At 29.9% G+C, this 22917-nt stretch overlaps 2 protein-coding genes across 2 annotated transcripts in view; one reads left to right on the top strand and one right to left on the bottom strand.

Annotated features, from left to right (window-relative positions):
• The window catches only part of Smp_129050 (putative dynamin), a gene marked incomplete at both ends in the record, with an annotated part of 64160 nt that extends 61174 nt beyond the window's left edge, over positions 1 to 2986 (top strand). The window contains 2 exons of the mRNA XM_018793679.1: positions 1438 to 1713; positions 2935 to 2986. Coding sequence (XP_018648167.1) covers positions 1438 to 1713; positions 2935 to 2986 — 328 coding nt within the window. The remainder of the gene's footprint in view (positions 1 to 1437; positions 1714 to 2934) is intronic.
• A 9857-nt stretch (positions 2987 to 12843) lies between these two features.
• Positions 12844 to 14634, bottom strand: Smp_106970 (family S9 non-peptidase homologue (S09 family); the record flags this gene model as incomplete). The annotated part of the gene is made up of 1 exon (XM_018793678.1): positions 12844 to 14634. The coding sequence occupies one exon, from the start codon at positions 14632 to 14634 to the stop codon at positions 12844 to 12846; it is 1791 nt and encodes a 596-aa protein (XP_018648166.1).
• Between the last annotated feature and the right edge of the window lie 8283 nt (positions 14635 to 22917).

Below are 22917 nucleotides of genomic sequence, written 5' to 3'. Positions count from 1 at the left end.
GCTTCAATTGACTCACGCTTTCAACTATGAGAATACTTGTAAGCTGTTTTCTTCTTAAACTCTAAATCTATGAAATGTATTCACAAGATCAAAAGTTATCCCTTTTCTATTTGATAAATCAACTGAAATATAAATAAAAATAATTTTATTCATTAGTGTAAATATTTTAAATCAATCTTAGTTCAGAACAATAATATTAATTATTGTTAATATTCTATCGTTGATACTTTTATTTCCTTAGGCAAAACACTAATTGACATCAGTTTCATTGAATAATTTGAACTTTGAAACTTACATTTCCTTTTCATTCAGTTATTTGTAATATATATTTCTTTATAATTTATGCATATTTATCCATAACTTATAATGAAAGAAACTTTTCGTTTGTTTCTCTCTTTACTGAATTGTAATTGTTTAGTATAATTCTCTTAGATTCTATCGACATTAACACCATGTCTGCGTTTTGATCAGTCTCCGAATTTATCGTTTTCCCCACTACTATGTTGTATGAATAAATATTTGGGAAAATATAAATTTATACCTATTGTCTACACTCTATATCATATAGCTTGATATTGGCTTTTAATGTAGCTCAGTTTAATGAATCAACTTCTAAGCTATCACTATTTACCACTATACAATTGATATATATTCCTAACCTCTCGTAGTTGGAATCTTTTCTTATAACCGAATCGGTAAAGTACGGACGACCCTGAGTAAACTAATCAGAATTAAGATAGCACTTTTTACACATTTGCGTGAAATTGAAAACGAAATGAAAGATAGCTTGTATTTCATTGTAAACTAAGTGAAATTTGGCAATATATGGTTCCTTAAACACGTATAATTACTTTTTCTAAAAATATCAGTTGTGTTACTAAACAGTGAATGTGACGTAATGTTTAGGCTAAATTACATGAAATAGTCAGTTCTGATGCAGATTTTATGTAATAGTACTTGATATGATTCAATGTATAGTTACAGGTGTTAGAATTCACCAACTTTAATTCTCAACCCTAATTTTGATCAGCTGATCAACAAAGAGGTAGTAAAACATCACTGCACTGTAGCCAATGTCATTTCGTAACAAGAACTAATCCTAACTTGGTACACTTATCCATTTCCTAATATGTCACCTTAGCATTTTTCCTCTACTGTCATAAATAATTTAACATGTACAGCTTGATAAATCATATCAAACTATTTATCGCTTTCCATTGTTAGTTGTATAACTAAACAGTATCCGCCGATTGGCTCAAGGTCCTCCTTATCACTTACTTTTACCACAGAATTTCACCTTGTACATCAATATTATGGTTGTGTTCTAGGTATAAAAAAGACAACAAGCAGTTCTATTCAAAACTGCTTTATCACACTACTATTAACATTAATGCCTTATATATCATATATATGTATATTCTTTATTTTAATCTGCAGACGAATGCCACAATTCAATAATGGTCTTTCTCAAAGTGCAAGTACTGGTAACCTCCCAGGTACTATATCTTCCGGTGGTATTGGTGGAAATACATTTATGACGACTAACCCATCGAATGGTTCAACACTAAATACTACTTATTCTACTACTAATGCACCATGGGTTTCATTTGATCCTCTTTTTAATCAATCCCAATCAAGTGCAATAGCACCACCGATTCCACCACCGAAATTAACATCGTTATCTGGTAATCTTGGTCATCCAAGTATACCAGAGTGAGTTTCAGTCTATTGTGTGTATATTTGACTTCCGGTTTATGTTTTGATTGTTATTTTTTATTAATAATAATGCTGTATAACTTTCATTTATTTTGGCTTAATAACTGATATAAAGCAGTTTTTGTTAATTTCATTTGATTTCGAAAATCAAATATAGTTCAGTCACAATAACATAAATACAGTAATATTTGATGTTACATGTGGCTTCACGCTAACAACATTTATATAAGCTGACATCACTTAAAAGGCTACAAAACGTAACATACGTTGGACATTTGTTATAACATTGTAGGTAGTCAGTACATTGAATCATTTTAAGGGTCGGACCAGTAGTCTTTAGGTCATTTTCTAGACCAGTAGCGTGTTCATACTTAGTGTTACTACCAAGGTTTAGTTTGATATTTAAAATAAACTTACCATGGGACGGGCTCTTTATAATAAAAATAACAATAAAAGGAACAATGACTTCCCCCTTACTAAATTTGTATTGACATTAAACTAACTGTTCATTAAATTCTGCTTAAAATTAACTGAGCCTACGATATAAGTTATTTTTTTCCCCAAATTTACGATTTACATTTTTTGCATTGATGTCAACCCTCCAGTTCAAGAGCTTACACTGTCTGCAGTAGTATATGTATTCATCATATCTAGATATGTATGCGCACGAAGTTATCTAAGTGGTCAGATTGTGGACTTGAAAATTATTTGTTATGTACCTGCTACATAAATGATTTTTTTTATTTGAAATTCAACTTAATATTTTCAGTGTTATCACTTGATGGTGTTCCATATAAAGTGTATTAGAAGATTTTCGAATAACTCTATGTCTAACCCTGTATATGAATAGAACTTTGTTGATATGATTCTTCAAAGTATAGATGTCAAATCGTTTAACTTAATCGTTTTCATCTCCAATGTTAGTCATTGATTATAATCGATCTATACAATTCTCTATTCATTCACAAATACATTATCTACCTAAGGAATTATTTTCATATTCAACTATGTCCGTCTTTTCTTAATTTGATTCTGATAAGTTCGTTTGGTTTCGAACTATTTATACTGTCACTAATCTATCTATTCATTGGATACAAATCTGATACATTATATATATTAAAGTATAAGTTGGTTATAAATGTATTGTACGTAATTTGTTTTACTTCTATTCAAAGTTTTTCCTGTATTTTTTCCTACTTACATTTTTATTGAATCTAGACGTCCAGGTAATATTGGTATGCCACGCATTCCTCCTCGACCAACTTCATGAATCAGTGTGTTGTTTATTTATTTATTCTAATTTATGCATATAGTTTACGGATTTATACATACAAATTTCAAAATGATTTCCTCTGGATTATTTTTTCCCCTCATTTTCATAAGCCAATTTTTCAAATGATATTATGTGTACTTTACTGTTTTCTACCCAGGCGTTTGTATGGTGATGTGTATCATGTTTTCACTGTTTAACAAGTAAATGGAAATTTCATTCATTTCCTTGTTTACTTATTTTTATCATTGTTGATTCCTATTGTTGTTACAATGCACTTTCATCATAGAGCCAAAAATATCCAACACAAAGGTATTCGTTGGTCGATCTCTCTTTCTGCACGTATTTCGCTCATTCTCTCTTTTATATTCACTTCAATGAAAATTCATAGATTTAGGCATCTCTTAACGCTCAGAATATTATTCATACATTTACATATGTATCTGATATCTCTTCAGTTGCCTGTGTATCATCTTTATTTTTTTCAAAGATCTCACGGGTTCTGTCACTTTCTTCCAGTACATAATTTCATTTTTGTGTATGTGTGTGTTGTTTGCTTGCATAATTTCTATTTTAATATTTATTTCCGATTTTTATTTCGTACGTTAATGGTTTCGCTCAGTTTTATATACTACTACTTACGCCTGCTACCCTTCATGGAGGAGCATAAGCTGCCCACCAACATTCTCCATAGTACCACCATATATTCCGTATATTCGTCCGACATATATATGTATCCTTAGTATCGGTTAGTTTTCTGGGTGGTCAATTGATTGGATTTTCTCCGTCATTTTCGATGAAATAGATATTCTCCGAGATTTTTATTCATTCTTCAACAGTAAATTCCTGGTTCTTTGGTCACGATTAATGTATTAAATGCAGTGAGATTTCTCCCTACCTACTGTTCATTCCGACCAGCCTTTCGTTTAAAAAGAATAATAAAACACTTGATATTGCTGTCGTCTTTACTTACTTCTTTGATAACGTTTGTTTAATCAAAATTAGACAAAATGGTAAAGTTAGTAGTATTTTGCAAGTCAGATTCTATATCAACTTGATTGACTTTCTTCGTGTCAATTCACTTCAATTTATTCAGTTTGTTCTAACTATAGATGCTTCTAGTTTATTTCAATGACTTTTTTAATGGTCATCTAACTATTGAAGTGAAGTTTTCTTTAAAAAACTTAATTTTTTTATGCAATTAAAATAGCCTTTCATTTATTATTTTACCAAAATCATTTAATGGCTTCTTATACGTCAATGTGTGAATACTTCGTCGTCTACGTCTCTCTCCCTCTCTCTGAAAAATAATTATTGTCTAATTATTTTATCATATATTTTACTTCTTTTTCTAATGAATTAAGTTTTATTCGTTCATTTGAACAGTTTGAATTTTTATTTAAGAATATAACTATCCTTACTGCTTTTCTATAAAAGATTAAATCGATATTGTTTATATATGATGAATTAAAATGCAAAATCAGTTTCTTTATTTGTTTCAATTGTTTAAAGAAAATAATTTTTCAGAATGACTTTTGGTAAACACAATCATATGTAGCCAAAATAGTCGGAGCAACTTTCGAATCTACGATCCATGATCTAAAATCGACAGTCTTACACACTAAGTCACTGGTTCACTTGCTCAGCCGTACATAATAAGGATAGAATATATAATCGTATTGAATGTGCTCAAAAATATGGAAATTCCGAGATCTACTCCAAACGTCTTGTAATAGCTACGAACCAACAAGCGCTTATGGATAAAAAACAACGTATGTGTATTTATTGGAATGACAAATAAAGAGGATTATTATGTATGAAAGATTTCATATGAACACACCGTATATATATATATATATATATATATTAGTGTTCTTACAGATGCTAGTACTTTTTTTGTATTAATAACCTAAAGTCTATCCAAAACCTAAGTTAGAATCAGTGCAATTTGTTTGTGAAGCATCAGTATGTTGTAATTAGTACAGGAATGAGGTAATTCAGAGAAAAGAAAGAAGGGATACACATATCGATTCAACTAATGAGTGGTGTTTTAATAATGCTGCTCATCGATTGTTAAGTGAAAACAGGTTGCAGTAGAGTCAGACTGAATCGATGTAATATGCGTTTAAAGTGCTATTTGACTAGTCATACGTTTAGTTTTGAGCATAACTAGAAACAATCATGGCTACATAGTAACCATTTTCATTTAGTTAATTTCACTCATTACTTCTACTACCCTATAGTTATGTAACTATAAAACAACCCATAAATTCTAAAATCAGCCATATAACAAAACTAAATTCTGTTTATGTCAACTACTTATTATGACATTTTGGCAAATATCTTGAAGTACATCAAAATCAAGGCACTTATAAGTTCCATTATAAATCTAGTAATCGGTTAGAACTCTTACTAAATACTTAAATTCCACCAAATATTGTGTTTTTATGCTGTTCAAGCCGAGGTTCGGTACATAATTAGTGATTTTTCTCAGGACTAGTAAGTAAAACACCATGCTTAAAGTTCTTTAACATGAGCTGTACAAAATAGTTTGAAGTTTCTGCTTTTGTGATCCAAGAAAAGCATACTCATTAACTCAACTAATATTTTGTATGTCAATTATTCATTATTATCTAACTGCTTTTTTTAGGACTACTAACCAAAAGTTCAAGCTTTCAACTGAGACTCTAATTAAGAATTTATAAATCTTGAAGGATATATCTTTATATAACTATGTTGTTTTGTAATATACATTTATTATCGCTACATGCATCTATGAAAATGATTGCACGCAAAAAGTACCTCAATAATGGACTGTTGTCTGTGATACTGTTATGCTCACTGTATCGTATCCAACACTTTTAATCACTTCGGACGAATGCTGCATATCGAATTGTAATTCGTCCCAACATTTTCAACCCTAACCTTTAATACATTTGTGTTTTTACTCTGGTGTATCTCACTTCCATGCACTGGATATGTCTATAGCTGTCAGTTGTGCGTAACTTCAAAATGTCCTCTTAATAACCCAACATAGATTGAGAATCTCCGAAAATGTTAGAATGTGAATAGCTAATTATCTGCCAGAACGTTCGCAAATCACTTGGAATGTGTTTTTTAAAAGTCTTAATCACCAGGTTTGGAAGGACGGTGACAACAGAGGTTGACTTGAAAAGTTTAATTGCTGACAAAACGTATCAACTTAATCCAAAATTCAGAAATGACATCAAGTAAAAATACCACGAGGTTCTTAGAAAGCGAACTAAACTATGTCATGCGATCTCCACCGACAATGAATTCACTGTGTTATGGTATCATCTAACAATTGATAGTCTGACTCCAAATTCACCCACTTTCAATCTACTTATTAGGAAGGCCAACCCATCACTACGAATCATTCAAACTCAGAAACGCGTGATTGCATACATTTAATATGATATTACTACGAATCATCAATAACAAGTTTCAGTCTCTAAATAATTAAAATATTACTAAGTAAAACTAATTGGTTTGCAGTAAATTTATGAGCAGCAAACGGTATCACAGCAGTTAGTGAGTCAAATTACTATTTAGAGATATGATAATATAACAATATTATGAACAGACCGTCTAGTAAAAACACAAAATATAGAAACTTTTCCAACTAGAAGAAGTATGAGTTTTGTGATTTCTCTTTCCGCTCTTAGCAGACTTTGTTAATCATAAAATCTTAATGATTTTACTATTGATAACCAGTGACATCTGGCTCTTGAATCATTATTTAAGTAGTATCCAGCGTAACAGAAGAACAAAAAGTGGAAAACTATGCGGCAGAAATATTTCAAATAGTTTGTATACTTATATAGATAAACAGATAGGGGAATGAATATTTGGTATGGACTGCTCCTAGATGTTCCATATTATTCAAAGAATTAGATTCTTCTTAGAATACCTGCTTGTCTATTTAAGTCCACCTTGAATAAACTAACGTTTCCATGAAGAAACTTAATCTGCATAGAGTTTTCAGAGTAGTGCCATGGAATGTAATTTCATTTGACAGCACGATGATTGGAACAGTTTTAGTCTAGTTATCACCTCAATATTGTCTTAATGATATGAAAAACAAATTTGGTAGTTGCACATTTTTCTCATCCAGTGAAATGAAAAACCCCAGGAAGATTCTGGTGTAATATTATTTGTAACATTCATATTTTCATGGTAAAGCTCTTCAAAAAATAATATTGGCTAACGAGCCGCTAAGAATCTGAGTACGTTTGTTTTCAATTTCCGTAATAATCCTAGACTTTATACAAAATCAAACGTAAAAACTTCAGGTTTCACGACGAATACAATACATCTTGACCAGCGAGTTAAGGAAATTCAAACATCCACATCTTCAACTATGATTGATTTTTTTCTGAACTGCAGTCATTGAATAATATCATTGATGAGTTAGTGTCTTTACAGCTTTCTACTAGAACTATACGAGATCTACCATAAAGTTATTCAATTAATGAGTATAGAATCATACTTTAAATGTCCAATTTTCTATATAATATAGGGCTTTGATAAAAAAAATTTCAAGATCTTCACAAGACCACATTTTAAAATGAATTTTTGAGGAAAAAAATACTAGTAAAGTAGAATAATTCTTTAATGTGAATCTTAGAGACGTTTAGATGTAGTTCTAACAACTCGACTCCCTGAGTGATAAATAATAGCTAACGGATTTTATCAGAAACATTAGTAAACTAATTTCTTATCTCTAAACTAACGTAATCAATTAGAAAAATAATTTGTTTATTACTTATATAAAAAGTATATGAAATTGTTTCTATTTAAATACTTCAATGAAATATACTTCAACATTTAATTTTTAAATTAACTAAAGTGAATTAAAAAATTTAAAAACTAATTTATCATTTATAAGCGGTAAAAAAGAATCTACCAAGAACAAAATAATAACATTTTAAATTTTCTACTTAATCAATTTTAAACTCTTATTTCCGTTCAATGTATGAAAAAAAACACATTAAACAGTTGTCAAGACAACCTAATAAGAGAAAAAATTTTTTCCAATAATTATAAAACAATTAATTATACTTTTTGTATAATAATTATAAATAATTATTCATTGCTTAGAAGAGAAATTGAATAGTTCTTTAGTCAATAGAATTTTTTCTATTCATACAATGAAATGTGGTATTTTAATAAATTTAGCCTCAAGGCCATCACTTCTAATTTGGTCATGATTCAATGGTTTTTTTATCGTCAACTAATATATACAAAAATTACTAACAGATCATATTATTATCAGTACATGAATTTATGGGCAATGTAGTATTTTCACAGTTGCAGTCACGAGTCGAACCGAGCTAGACCACTATTGAAAACGTGGTCCTGGGTTCAAGTCCCGTGTACGGGGTCGTGGATGCGCACTGGTAGGGAGCCCCATACTATGATGAAACGGCAGTTGGTCCAGCTTAGGTCGACTAGTGAAATCATATTTACTCAAATAGCTGAACAATTAAGTGAACATTTTCTGGTTATAATGTAGGAAAATTGGTTTTATAACGCAGGAAATAATGAAAATATTTCGAAAAGTTCCGAAAGTCTTTTCTTTAGTTGTCAGAAATTAAGATTGAATTTACTGGTTTAAATTCATTCGACATGATGAGTGATTGGAGATAATGAAAGTCAAATTACCAATGAACTGTTATAACACTGTCAAGTGTGAGGTTATTTTCGTTCAATATAACGACTCTTTTTGATAGCTTTTTATTGTATATTAAGTCAGTGCCAAAATCGTTAACCAATAATTAAGTAGTCAATAATTGTTAATATGAAAGACGTTTTTTGTTCTGGATCAATAAAAAACCTCCCAACTGTATTAATCCTCTTTCTCGCATCGAGCTATGTCAAGTGTCAGTCATACCACAGCTATTATTGCTCTCTATTTAAAGTTATGACATGTTTTTCCAAGTTCAGTCACAAAATATGTGTAGTAGACGTCACAAATTTTATAGAAAAGATGAGCTGTGGTTAGAAGGAGGATCCAGGACAAACGTTTCGTTTTCTGCGCATGTGTCAAAAACGGTTGGTCAAAGTTCAATGATGAGTAAGAACTATGAGATACTTCAAACCCTTATTAGTAATGTCATAAATAATATACTCATTGAACATGTGAGTGACGTGCTGAACTCAGTAGTTGAAAGGATAAACCGTTTGAGTGTGAGGCGTAAAGCACTGAGTTGTAGTCCTGATGTTAGTGTCAACACTTGAATGCAGAAACGTCCATCTAGCGAGTCCAAAGAACAAGGAACCTGTGTCTTGGATTCTGTTTTTAGCCGCAATCCGTCTATTCTATGGTAGGAATCAGGTTACATGTGACTATTTCATAAATAGACATTCAGTCGGGATGAAAAAGCTTCTCACGTCCGTCTGATTTTGAACAGTTTTTCACTTGACTTCATACTGTATTGAAAGCTACCAAAAAATGAAATATTTGTTAATTAGTTGAAATTTATGATAGTATTGTTGGTAATAGGTTTTCTTCATGTTCGATAAAATAAAGGTTTCTATTAATCTCTGTTAAAATCACTTGTGCAGCTATTAATCAACACATTTTACAATTGATCAACTATAATAAGATAAGTATAACAGCCTGATGGAAATTTTTAAATCATACTAACAGTATTCAATCAAGAGATCATTTGATAACATTTTTCTCCTCTTATTCAGTTCAGATGAATAATGACCTCATGAAAACACATTGATTATGCTTGAGTTCTAAGACAAGGCAATATCTGTTGCGTTATCTAACTTAAATGCGCTCACAACTCCATTATTATATACTAAATAACGTTATTATATATTTTCCTTAGGTATATGTATGTAAATGTATCAAGGATGTTGTTTAATGATGGTAAAATCTTAGTAAATACTGAGACATGTTATACAGTTAAGATGTTTTATATTTACCTCCACCAACAAATTTTTTTAAATGTCACCGTTATTTGTGTTTTATCTATATTATTGACTCATTGAATATACTTCTAGTAAAAGGCTTTGTAATAATACTTGTTCCTAAAAAATAGTAATCTGCCATATTCTGCCTAAAATTGAACGAATACTATTACATTGTCCCCGCAAATTAAAACAAACGTGGTTTGACTTAGCAACCCAAAAACAAGTATGTGCATATGTAAGGGAAATAGAGTGTAGGTTGATGTTTTGTTACAAATTTATTAACGTAAGGACACTCCTAAATTGATTTATTAGACATTATTCATAATAAATAAACATTTAGATTTATCAAGGAATAATACACAATCAAAAAAGAAATTGTTTGCAAATGTATTATTTTTGGTTGTGTCATGTTCTCTGACAAGAATGATTTGACAGTTAAGTTTTCGCTTTCATTTAGAAAAACATCATCAACACTTACTTTTCAGTTATACTACATACCTCAGAGAAACCAACTCCATCGAACAAGTCAAGATGTGATACGAAATTATACCTGTCTCAAATTTTCACGAGTATAATACTTTTCAATATGTTCAAAATTGGAGTACTTCACCAAAAGACAAGCTTTAACAAACACTTCCTTCATAGGTTTGACCAACAATTGTCCGAAGTAGAATATTAATCAACAATCCATCTCAATGTAAATTGTATGAATACTAACAAAATGTATATAGTATATGTAAATGTATATGTATAGTTTATGCTTTTAAAAAACATTGAAACAACTCAAGTCTTTGGTGTTTAGTTAGCTTTCTTCAGTGTTATTTGATTTTTCGAAATGGAAAAAGAACAACAAATCATCTATGAAGGACAGGTAAAGGTGAATAAGAGTTCTATTCTCGCTCACTTGGTGTACACAGGTCATCAAGTTGAACTGAATAAAGCTTTTAAAGTTATCTACCATATTGCATCAAATTTGCCGCATGGTTTACGAGCTCGTCTGTTGCATATAGCTGAAACCATCGCAATCCATATTCACAAACCGAACCTTTGTATCCAAAAGAAGTTTGTACAACCACTCTCGCTACCTTGGCCATCGGTATAGCGGAGTTTATAGCACAACTTTGGTAAAAAATTATTTTATTTCTTCCATTTTTGTATTTTTGTATTTCACTTATTCTCGACTTATATATATATATATATTTATATATATAATGAGAAAGTTATCTGTCTTGGAATCTGACATCTGTAAATTGTTTTGCAAACATTTATTCTGATATTTAAAACTATATTCTGGTAATATCTTTCCGTGTTTCCTAATTTGTTCTAAAGAAACCTCGGAGTTCATAAGATTCAAAGATAATATCAGATTATCATTGAAGGTATTACAAAATAACTATGATGCTTGTGGGCTTCATTTGATAGGATTTTAATAAATAACCTTAAACTACTAATATTTCTGCACTTTCTCATTTCATTTATCATGTCTTGTACCCATGTTTATCAGAATGAGCTAGGCAAAAATCTTATCTAGCTGTCTGCAGAATAATTTACAAACCTTTTAATTTATTTTCAAAGTATCTCTTATTACGCTATGATACTTTGTACAATTATTTGGTTCTCTAACGAGTGATTGTAAAACTTTCATTTCTTTTAAATGTTATTGTATTTCTTCTAAAAGTACTGATTCTGAAGTTTATTAGTTCATCCCAATACCTATATGTCATAGAGCCACATATATTTTTCATTGTTTTTTAGAATAAACATGACTTAATATATATTAGATGCAATTTTTTTACGTGTATGTTCCTTCAGTTTACTATTCATATAAATGCACTGTTTCATGATATTACAGATTGCGACGGATGATCATAATGTTTTTTTTACTACTTAATTAACTGTAAATCAACATCTAATTTATAATTAAAACCTTCATAACTGTTAGATCAACATAATGATATGATGAAATTACCAAAGTAAACAAATTGATACACTGTTCAAGTAACCGTGCTCAAAATCTTAACCAATCAGTGTATAACTAATAGAAAACATTACCTATCCAACCAAAAATGTAAATGTATAAATCAAAGATATTGATTCTAAACAAAATACCTAATCAATATAATAGGATTATGAATTATTTATTAATCCGTAAATAAACATTCAAACATACAACAAAAAGTCTTGAACGAAACGACCAATGTTTATCCATTCCTTTTCTTCATAACAAGAACTATTTTTCTAAATTACCGCTTTGTAGAAGTTCATTACATGTTTCTTCAAATAATGAATTAGTCAATTTGTACTTTTGAAAAAATCATTTTTTTAATTTAGTTATACGAATCAATAATATTCTATTAATAACTTCATTGTTTCACCAAATAAAACATTTAAAATTCTAAAAATATCTAACCAGTGAAAAATTCCCTACTCAATAAATTACATACTTTTATCTAAAAAGATTCATTATTATTAAGATAGACACCATAGCTTCTCTATTTATTTACGAACTGATAACCCTTGAAACAAAAAACAAAAAAAAGAAATCAAATCAGAAAACAATTTTGTAATCATTTACTCGATTTAAAACGATGCATATTAAGTTAGAACAGGTTACTATAACTCAATATATTACATTATAAACCTTAAGTAGAATAAATTTAATGTAAAGAGTCAATAGATTACTCATATAGTTAGAAAGATAGTTTTCTTTTTTGTTTACATTTTAAAATCATATTTGTTTATTAAAAAAATAAGATGGAATTTTTAATTTAGTTTTTGTACTTAGTTACATTTCTTCAAAGATCTTTCATTCAAAATTTTCTTTTTTTTTATATATATAATGCAGTAGATTATAGTAATCAATGCCTGTTATATAGATTAGTACAAAAGAAAAGAAAAAAATCAATAAATTAAAATTTCCATGTTGATTGAAATAAATTATTATTATATAATAATTTCCAAAAACTACAACGTTCATTCATTATATTTACATATTTACATAATTGATCATTTTCAATTAAATTAACATCATAATTTCCTTTTTTTGATTCATACCAATTAGATATATATCCAGTTCTTGCAAATTCATACATTGCTTTATTAAGTAGATCACTAATTCTTCTTAATTGATTTAATTCTTTTTCATTATTATATTGATTATTTAATTGTAATAAACTTGGATCTATAAAATCATTATGTATTTCATATGTTCTTAAATATAACATTGCATCCCAACCATGAAATGCATATGATATATAACTATTTAATGAATATGGATCAAAACGTCTATGAATACCAGTTAAATAATATTGATATATTGGATAATATTGATTTGTTAATTGATTAACTAATTCACTTAATGGACATGTTAATCGACTATCAGTTATTAATAACATTAAATTAGACATCCAATCATTACTTTCATTAATTATCTTATTTTCTATGTTACCATCTATGTGTGTACAATTTAAATTATTTGAAAAAATATATTGATAATATTGATCATTTAAAGTGATATTATTAATTTTTAATTTTTTTATAATATAATTTTGATAATGATTTTTATTCCAAAATGGTATTGTTTTAGGGATAGGATAAATTGATACTTCATGAGATGTTTGTCCAATAATCATTGGTTTATTATTATTATGATTATTATTATTTGAATTGATCATTTTATTCCATAAATCAATATTTATAAATTTATTATCATTAATCAATATATTAATAAAATTATTGATTTTATCATGATTATTATTTAATTCATTTATAGATGGTAAACTAAACATTGAATGAATTAACCATTTTTCAATGATAGTCCAATTCCATATATTTAATATATTTTTAAAATTATTTAATTTTTCATTAGAACAATTATTAGGATTAATATGATTATGACAATTTAATGCATAATTCATTGTTTGAATTGAATCATTTACAGATCTATTTAATAAACTTAAACTAGGTGCTGTAATCCATAATTTATCAAATAATTGATTACTAATAGAACTATAGAATAGGGTTAATGCACATGTTGCACCAGAACCATAACCAAATAATATAACATTAAATGGATCACCACCGAATTGTGCAATATTATTACGAATCCATTGTAAAACTAATAATTGATCATGTAATCCAAGATTTGGTATTTTTTCATATGGATGAGGTAAAAAACCAAATGGACCTAATCGAAAATTAAATGTTACATGAATAGCATCAGTTTTATATACAGTATCAGAGCTAGGTTGTTTTGGTTCATTGCTATACATAAAAAATAATCCATCTATGATAATAATTACCGGTTTAGCTTGGTTGATTGACTTTCGGTTGATTGGTACATGTATATTAAGATAAAGACAATTTTCACTACCATCAAATGCATTCTCTAAGGATTTTGGTAGTAATTGTAAGCAAGAAGGTTTGTAGTATTGTGTATAATAAATCGAGTTAATTACTGTGGTGTTACTTAGTTCCCAGGCTTTATGACATAATTTCTTTGAGGATAAATGAACGGGAGGTCTGAATCGATTCTCATTTATTGGTGGTAAAGCGTATGGTATTCCTAAATAACTTATTGTATAATCATCCTTTTGAATACCTTTAATTTTTCCACAGAAAATATTTACAACATTTGGTTGTGAATTATTAAACCATATCCCAAAGTATGATAAAGCAAATATGATAACAATCACGGTCATTAAAATGAAAGCTATTGTTATAATTATATTAAATAAACATGTCATTGAAGTGATACGTCGAAATCTACTCATTCTTAAATTAGTTACTGATGGTGACTGTATATAGTCATTATCATTCCAATGGGCCGTTTCACCATAACTAACTGTCTCCATCTGCATCTTTGTTTATTTTTAACCTTCCTTGTTTTTTAACTCCCAGATTCTTTTGACTATTGATTTTTCCAGAGTTTTTTTTCTTATTAAACGTCAAATATTCCAAATAGCATAATGTCTGAAAGTATCTATTTAAAAGTAATGAGCTTCTTATAGAAACCATATCGACTTCCCTAACTTATATTGTACAGAAATAACTAGCTAATCAAATTACGTGGATGAATTTTAGCCAATCAAATTAATATTATTTAAAGAAATAAACTCAGAAAAAAAACAACTGTTTGCCTGAACAATTGTCATGACAGAAATATTATATACGGATGGGAAAAGTATAAACACTTCTAAGTAACGATAATAAAGTGATATCATGTACAATTATTCACTGAATGACAGAAAACTCCATAGCCATATCGGATTTTCTTGGTGAATACAAACACAGCATAGATTGGGATATTAAAGAACTGAGTAACTCTAGAAACATTATTGTTAAAAAAAACTACTTGAACAACCATTCAGTCCATAATATCATAAATTAGAGATGTATCAGCAATGTTATCAGGTTGCATATCCGAAGTACCATTTACGTAATCTATTGTTTAAAAATGATCGAATCCATTTTAAAGCCCTCTGTTTATAGGGATAAGTATTTTCAATCAATTGAAGGTCCCCTCCAAAAGACATGTGAGAGCATACTTCATCACATCCTGTACATCCATATGATTTTAAAAATTCAGTTTATCTACGTATCGATTTGTATGTAGAATCCCACCTAAGTTTTTGGGAAGTTGTTTATTCTTAACTTGGAACAACCAAGACTTTAACTATTCATATGATAATTCAGTCATACTTTCTATGAGGAAGCATGTACTACTGTGATGAACGAGAACACAGGCGGGGGTAACCAAATGTATTTGAATACAGAATTACAGAATGTCTTGGTCAAATGTAAGAACCAAAAATAGTATATACTTCATTTAGATGTCAATCAATTGTCTTAGACTTCATTATTCTTTCGCTTCCACACCAATCATTCTCTGTTCTCATTCACCTTTTTTGATCTTTTTAACCTTCTGCTGCCTGGCATTTCACTTTCAGTTGATGGTACATACTACTTATATCTGTCGACATCAGTAACACACCGCAGTATTACTACTACTGTGATGTAGGCTATTTATATCTGTCGACATAAGTAGTATATAACACCAATCAGAAGTGGAATGCCTGGCAGCAGAAGGTTGAGAAGATCAAATTGAAAGGAATGGGAATGAAGAAACAATGGAATTTGAGACAGTTGATAGATGTGCAAATAAAGTGTTTAATGTATGGTTTCTCACATTTTACAAAAGAATTCTGTAATTTTGCATTGAATAATAAATTAGTTGTCCCTACATCACATAACCGGTCATCTAGAAAATAGAAACGACATTTAATACTGTCAATTTTGCACGTACTCTAGATAATCCTGTTACTTTTAGTTCATTTTTTAGCTCCTAAGCACCCTGGTACGGCCGAGGGTGGGGAGAGTTCTCTCTTTTCTCAAGGTGGTCTTATGACCACGCGTATATAGCCTCTGCCGGAGAAGTCTTACTCACTGCCTTCTCGTGGCATTACAGTTGTTCACGAAATTGAGAGGACGAAAAGTGAATGTCCGGCGCTCTAACCGGGTTGGCGGACACGGAAAGTTCACCTAGTAGAGTTGGAAAACCTTCATTCCAAAGCAGCGGCGCACACGGGTTCCAGGATCCTGAGGGAACAAATGGCGTTTGAATCAATCGTTGGTCACCGGCTACCATGGGACTGCATCTCCTTATGATGGTCTACTGCCTTGTGGATCAGACCTTCAGGTCAAAGGCTCGAGGTGTGGCAACCTAAGAAAATCAACTGCTTCAGTTTGATCACCTGAGCAGTATCACAGCCCTCACACAAATCGAATGAGATTTGTGTGGCGCATATAAATCTGATGCCTCTTTGTACCAATATTTATGTGTTTAAATAAATAAATAAATAATCATTTTTCTGAATAAAATCCTGTTTATTTTTTTATAGTTTGCACCCTAATCAACTGAATTCAACAGTCTTTTTTAAAAATACAGTGGTACAGTGGTACTTTAACAATAAACTAAATGAACCATTCAACAGAAAAAAACTATAAATTTAACAGTATGGTTTTTTCTTGTTTTTCCGAGTATTCAAAGTAAAATAAAAACTGGTGATTCAATCAGAATTATTACAATATATACTTGTAGGTAAGAAACGATATATTTGTTATAAACTGACCTCCCGACCAAATAATACACTTATTTCTGTTAGTTGAAAACATTATCCCCTTTTTCTTCATTGCCGTATGAAATTTAAACTATTTGATACCTGAATACTCTAGTTCGAATTAACTATTGTACATTCAGTCATCTATTATAGTTTGAATGAAGTAATCATGACCAATTGCTTAATGGTTCATTTGTACATGTAGTCGAGATTCAATATTGCATTATCGATTTAAAGTGAACATTTCAGATGAGATACTAAAAGATTAACTACGTTTATGAAATATCAAATTATTGCTTGTCTTTTAAATTCATTTAGATAAATCATAGAAAAATTGAAGAAAACACAACGATAAATTAATATTGATGAAATTCATCGGTTTATCATGGTTGATCATCTACAAAATCATCCTAAGAAACCTTCAAATATATTATCCTGTAGCATATTGAGAACGTTCTGAGAATCTCATCTAGATCAATTAAACTTCTGAAATCTCTTGTTTTACACTATTCAAACATGATACAACAAAAGAGGAACAACTAGTGTAATATTTACTCTCAAGATGTACAGAGACAGCTATAAGAAGTACCAAATCAGATGAAATTATTAAATATTTTCAGTCTTTAAACTTCATATTCCAATTCGCTCATTTATTATTCATAATTTTTGAACATTTCACATTTCATTCATCCAATCTTCTAACTTTTTTGTTTATCGTTTACGGTTATTTTCATGAATACATGAATTTGTTATATTACTGACACATTAGCATCTGGATTGTATATTTTATTATTATTTGCATGGTTGACATCATGAGTCAATTGAAGCTAGACCACCATGGAAAACCCGGAAGCACTGGACGGCCGTTTCGTCCTATTGTGGGACTCTTCATCAGTGTGCATCGACGATCCCGCCTCGCGGTATTCGAACCCAGGACCTACCAGTCTCGCGCTAGAGCACTCAACCGATTATTATTATTGTTAAAAATATAATATACATTAGTGTTGAGCCTGGATGATAATCGAATTAATGAAAAATATTTCTTCGTTTTATTCATCGTTTATTTCAGTAATTTCATGATCGAAGATAAAATATTGAAAAGATAAATGAATAAACGTAATGACAATATAACTATTGATAACAACCAGTCATCATAATAAGCTACTATTATATGTTTACAGAAACTCTCATAGACTACTTCATTCTAAATTTTTGAGCTAATTTTAATCAAAGTACAGTAAAAACTTCACTAGTAAACTTTAAAGTTTCACAGAGCACAACATTTCCAATTACGATTTGTTAACTATAACTCTTCAGGAAAACAAGAAATTGAATACACTTTTTTTAATGAGAAAGAAAATTTGTGAAGATTATGTTTGGACTAAAAAAGAACGTAAGATTATGTAATTTTTAATCAGCTGATTTCTGTCCTGCCTCAGTTTCATTTCTGTTTATTTAACTTTGTGTAAGTGCTTCTCAGTATTACATTAATTTATACTTCAATGTTAGTTTTCGTTTACTTTAACCTTGTCTAGTACAGCATTCAGTTGTATTTATTGTTTATAATTTTGCCTTCCGCTGATAATCGCTAAGTTTCATAATATCAGTCATTATTAATTATTGAATATAATCGATATATAACTAGATAAACTTAAATGGAATTTCCATCATTTAAGATTTTTACCAATAAATTATTTTGAGAATATTTGTATTTTGTAATATTTAAGGTAAGAAAAAAGCTGTCGTATCCTGTTTCAAAGCTCTGTCTTACTAATTTTTCACACAATTTAGTCCTCCACTTGATTGAATTGTAATTGCAATATCATATCTCTCTCACCCTATCTGACCCATATTTATTCTGATCACAGATCTTAAATTTTCACTTAACATAGATACAGATTCAAGTTAACATTCTATATGAGTCATATCAACATTAACAATTTTATTCTATTTGATTTGACATTCCTAAATTTACATGCTTTAAACGATGTACTTTGCCTTTAACCTGGCCATTTTTCGGATTATTAATTTGGATATATAATTGTAGAACCTAAAGAGAATTTATCGAAAAGAATATTCTTCGTTCAAATATTAGTCTTTTAATATGATGGGGATCTCTAAACGATTAAAATGTTGTGCATACATTGAAATATATCAGTAATTCATACAACCATCTGGATCTAAAATTCTCTAAACTTGTCATATTTACTCTCCTTACAAGTTAATACTTCAAATAAATAATTTCGGAAAATAATCAATAAAACTAAAAAACTAATACACAAGTCCAAATGGTTGTAATATCACAGGAAAAATTTACTAGATAATCTATAAATTTTAAATTAATACTTGTAATAAGCACGATGTTTTGATTAACTTTACAAGTTGACGCCATTCACTAAAAATTAGAACTAAAATTTTAAAAAAATTTTCATTATTTACCTTTTATCTCTTCTTATCAGGTCCAACAAATCAATGAGTTTTTGGATTATGCTTCCGTATATTACAGTAAGTAGAAGCTGTAATAAAAACAATTAAGTAGTCATTGGAGTCGGTATCTCCTTAGCTGAGGAATTTGATCGATAAGGCAACGAACAGAAATAGTTAGTTATTCCTAAAAAAAGGACACTAGTTTTTAAAACTTTAAAAAATATATTATCCAAATGTCGTAATTGAAATGATGCGGAAATTTATTTTAATATCATATAATTTATTCAGAATTAATGTATTTACCCTACATTATGATTGTTAAATGGAATATTCAAGTTAACAATTGAGAAAGAAACAGGTAAAATATTATAGATTAATGACTGTCACCAAAAACCAAACTTGTCAACATTCAATATATTCAGATTGTTATAGTTATAGGTACACGTTTATAGACATAGCATGATAACGTTTCTGTCTGTTGAAATAACTGAATGACTTGAAACTTGCCACCTTAAATAGTAAATAGGATAATTTCAGTAGGAACATGAAGATAATAGATGAGGATTGATTTGATATCTAAAATAAATCCAGCTGATATTTGAATCCAGTAATTCTGAATGGCTTACATTGATTGATAGTCAGATATGTATACAATAAACTAAACAGTCCCTGGTACTAATTAATGAACAATGTACTGAATAAATATTAACTGTCTAAAAGGAGCTTTTTTGACTATAAGAGGCATTTGAAAGTGTGAATAGGAGAAACTCATGCAACCTTCCTCGACATTATTATGTACCTGAGAAAATCGTCAACATCATACGGAATTCATACGATGGACTACAATGCAAAGTCGTGAATGGAGGACACCTCATAGATACATTTGATATGAGGACCAGTGTCAGAAAAGGATGACTATTTTCTCCCTCACTCTTTCTTCTACTGGTGGACTGGATTATGAACATCTACAAATCTGATGGGAAGCACGGAATACAATGCATAGCTTGCATGCAACTACACCATTTGAACTTCACAGATCACCTACTTCTTCTATCCCGTGCACACCAACTAATGCAGATGAAGACAAGTAGTATAGTAGTGACATCCGCATCAGTGGACATCAACATACACAACGGAGAAATCATGATCCTCAAATGCAATACGGAGAACATAAACTCAATCACACTTGATGGAGAAGCTCTGAAAGAGGTAGAAACTTCCATGCACCTGATCAGCATCATCGATGAACGAGCAGGATCCGATGCAGATGTGAATGCAAGCAATGGCAAAGCAAGGATAGCACTTCTACACTTCAAGAATATGCGGAACTCAAAACAACTGTCAACCAATATCACAGTCAAAATCTTCAATACGAACCTCATAACAGTTCTATTGTACAGATATGAATCTTGGAGAGCTACTACAAACATCATCAAGGGAGTACAAGTATTTCTAAACAATTGTGTACACAGGATACTCAGTCTCCATTGGTCGGATAACGCCAGCAACAACGTATTGTGAGAGAGAACAAACCAACGTTCATCTGAAGTGGTAATCAGAAAAAGACGTTGGAAGTGGATAGGACATATATTGAGGAAATAATCAATGTGCATCACGATGCAAACACTAACTAGGCATTGCGAAGGGAGACGGAAACGTGGTAGGCGACGAAACACATTGAATTTGGAATCAGAAGCAGACATGCAGAGGATGAATAACATGTGGAGACAACTTTGTAGGATAGGTGAGGACAGAGTTTGATGGAGAATGGTGGTGAGTGGCCTATGCTCTTATGTGAGTGATAACAGGCGTAAGTAAGTAAGTAAGACCATTAGATATACACTTATAATTACGGTTTTAAATGTGATTACACATCATAAATGATTAGATAAGAAATCAGTATCGTACATCGGTTGCACTCAGATCAATTAAGCTCTTGTTCGCCATATCATTGTTAACATTCAAATATTAATGATCTAGTTTAAAAGCTCAGGTTAACAGTTCCATCTTTTTCTTCATTTCAACTTTACTAGAATGAAAATGCAAAGTTCACACAATTGATTCAGCTCATTTTAGACGTTTCAGTCTTCGAATTTCATTTAACAGTTCACAAAAGGTTGTTCTTTGTATCATCAAAGTGAGTACAATCTCAGCAAGTATATGTTTATGGAATTTCGATAAACACCAACTATGAAGCGTCATCATTTAGATTTTGTTGTATGGATGGTGTTTATTCCTTTACACACTGAATTTACTTCATTTCGTCTAACCCCTATTGATAAGTTAACTCTATCGAATACGTTTTGTTTCCACTAGTCTTAGAACTAAGGAAATGAATTGTAAATGTATTGATCATGAAGAGTGAGTGATGTATTCAGTAGAATCATATGTTTTTGAGCTATTAAACTGTTTTGAGATGAACTCCTTTGAATTCGAATTCTATTTTGATCAACTGACAATATTTAGGATAATCAAAGCTGGACTTATCCGTAGCTACATAAAAATACGTCAATACTGTTATGTTCGCATCACTTATTACTTATACTTGGGGAAAAGTGAGGAACCACTGCAATTCCCACTACGCAAAGTAAATGCACTAAGACTGGTACAAATAAATCTTGATTAGCTAAAAACCCAACGACCCTAGTCGAATATACATTCACCTATATATTGATTGTACAATCATTTTGATTATTAATTGGGATAAAATGCCCCAAGTGATAACACGTCACATGCTGCATGGGATGCTGAGCAGTTAATAGTAATTAATGCTAATCGTAGTTAAGGTAAATGGATAAAAGAATATTGTATATTCAATAAACATCTAAGTGGAGTAAACCATTATTATACTGAATAAAATATCACACTAGAAAACAAACAAATATTACTCAGAATAATCACCATATTAAATTAAAAAACGGAAGTAATGTTTAACAAAATTCACAATGAGTAAAAGAATGTAATTTTGCCTCTTCATCCCATCTTATCAAATACCATAGTTATCTATTAATAAATATACAAAGTCACTGACAATAATAAATATATTCTTGTTATATCTCAATCAGTAGAAAAATCGTATTTCTGACGTTTCATGACTTAATGTAAGCCACTTCTCCAGAGTACATAAATAGTTGATATGAAAGTTCTATAAATTGTATTCAAAACAATGGATTTAGTTAAGTTGATATAATGAAATAAGTTAAGATTTTTAAAAAAAGGTACCAATCATAGAAACAAAGTAATTATAAAGTAAGATAAATAATAAAGACTTTAATAATCTCTATTATTCACTGTACCACTCTTAATAATCTTTATTTCATCAAAAATTTGGAAAAAATTAATCTATGGATTATAAATAACGTTTTAATCAGAATGTTAAAAGATATTTAGATATATATTGTTTGGTCAACTTCGGATATATACATTTAAAATATTCAT

This window comes from Schistosoma mansoni, chromosome 1 (assembly GCF_000237925.1).
Source record: "Schistosoma mansoni strain Puerto Rico chromosome 1, complete genome".
NCBI classification, from domain to species: Eukaryota; Metazoa; Platyhelminthes; class Trematoda; order Strigeidida; family Schistosomatidae; genus Schistosoma; species Schistosoma mansoni.
This window is presented reverse-complemented; position numbering and strand designations above follow the sequence as displayed.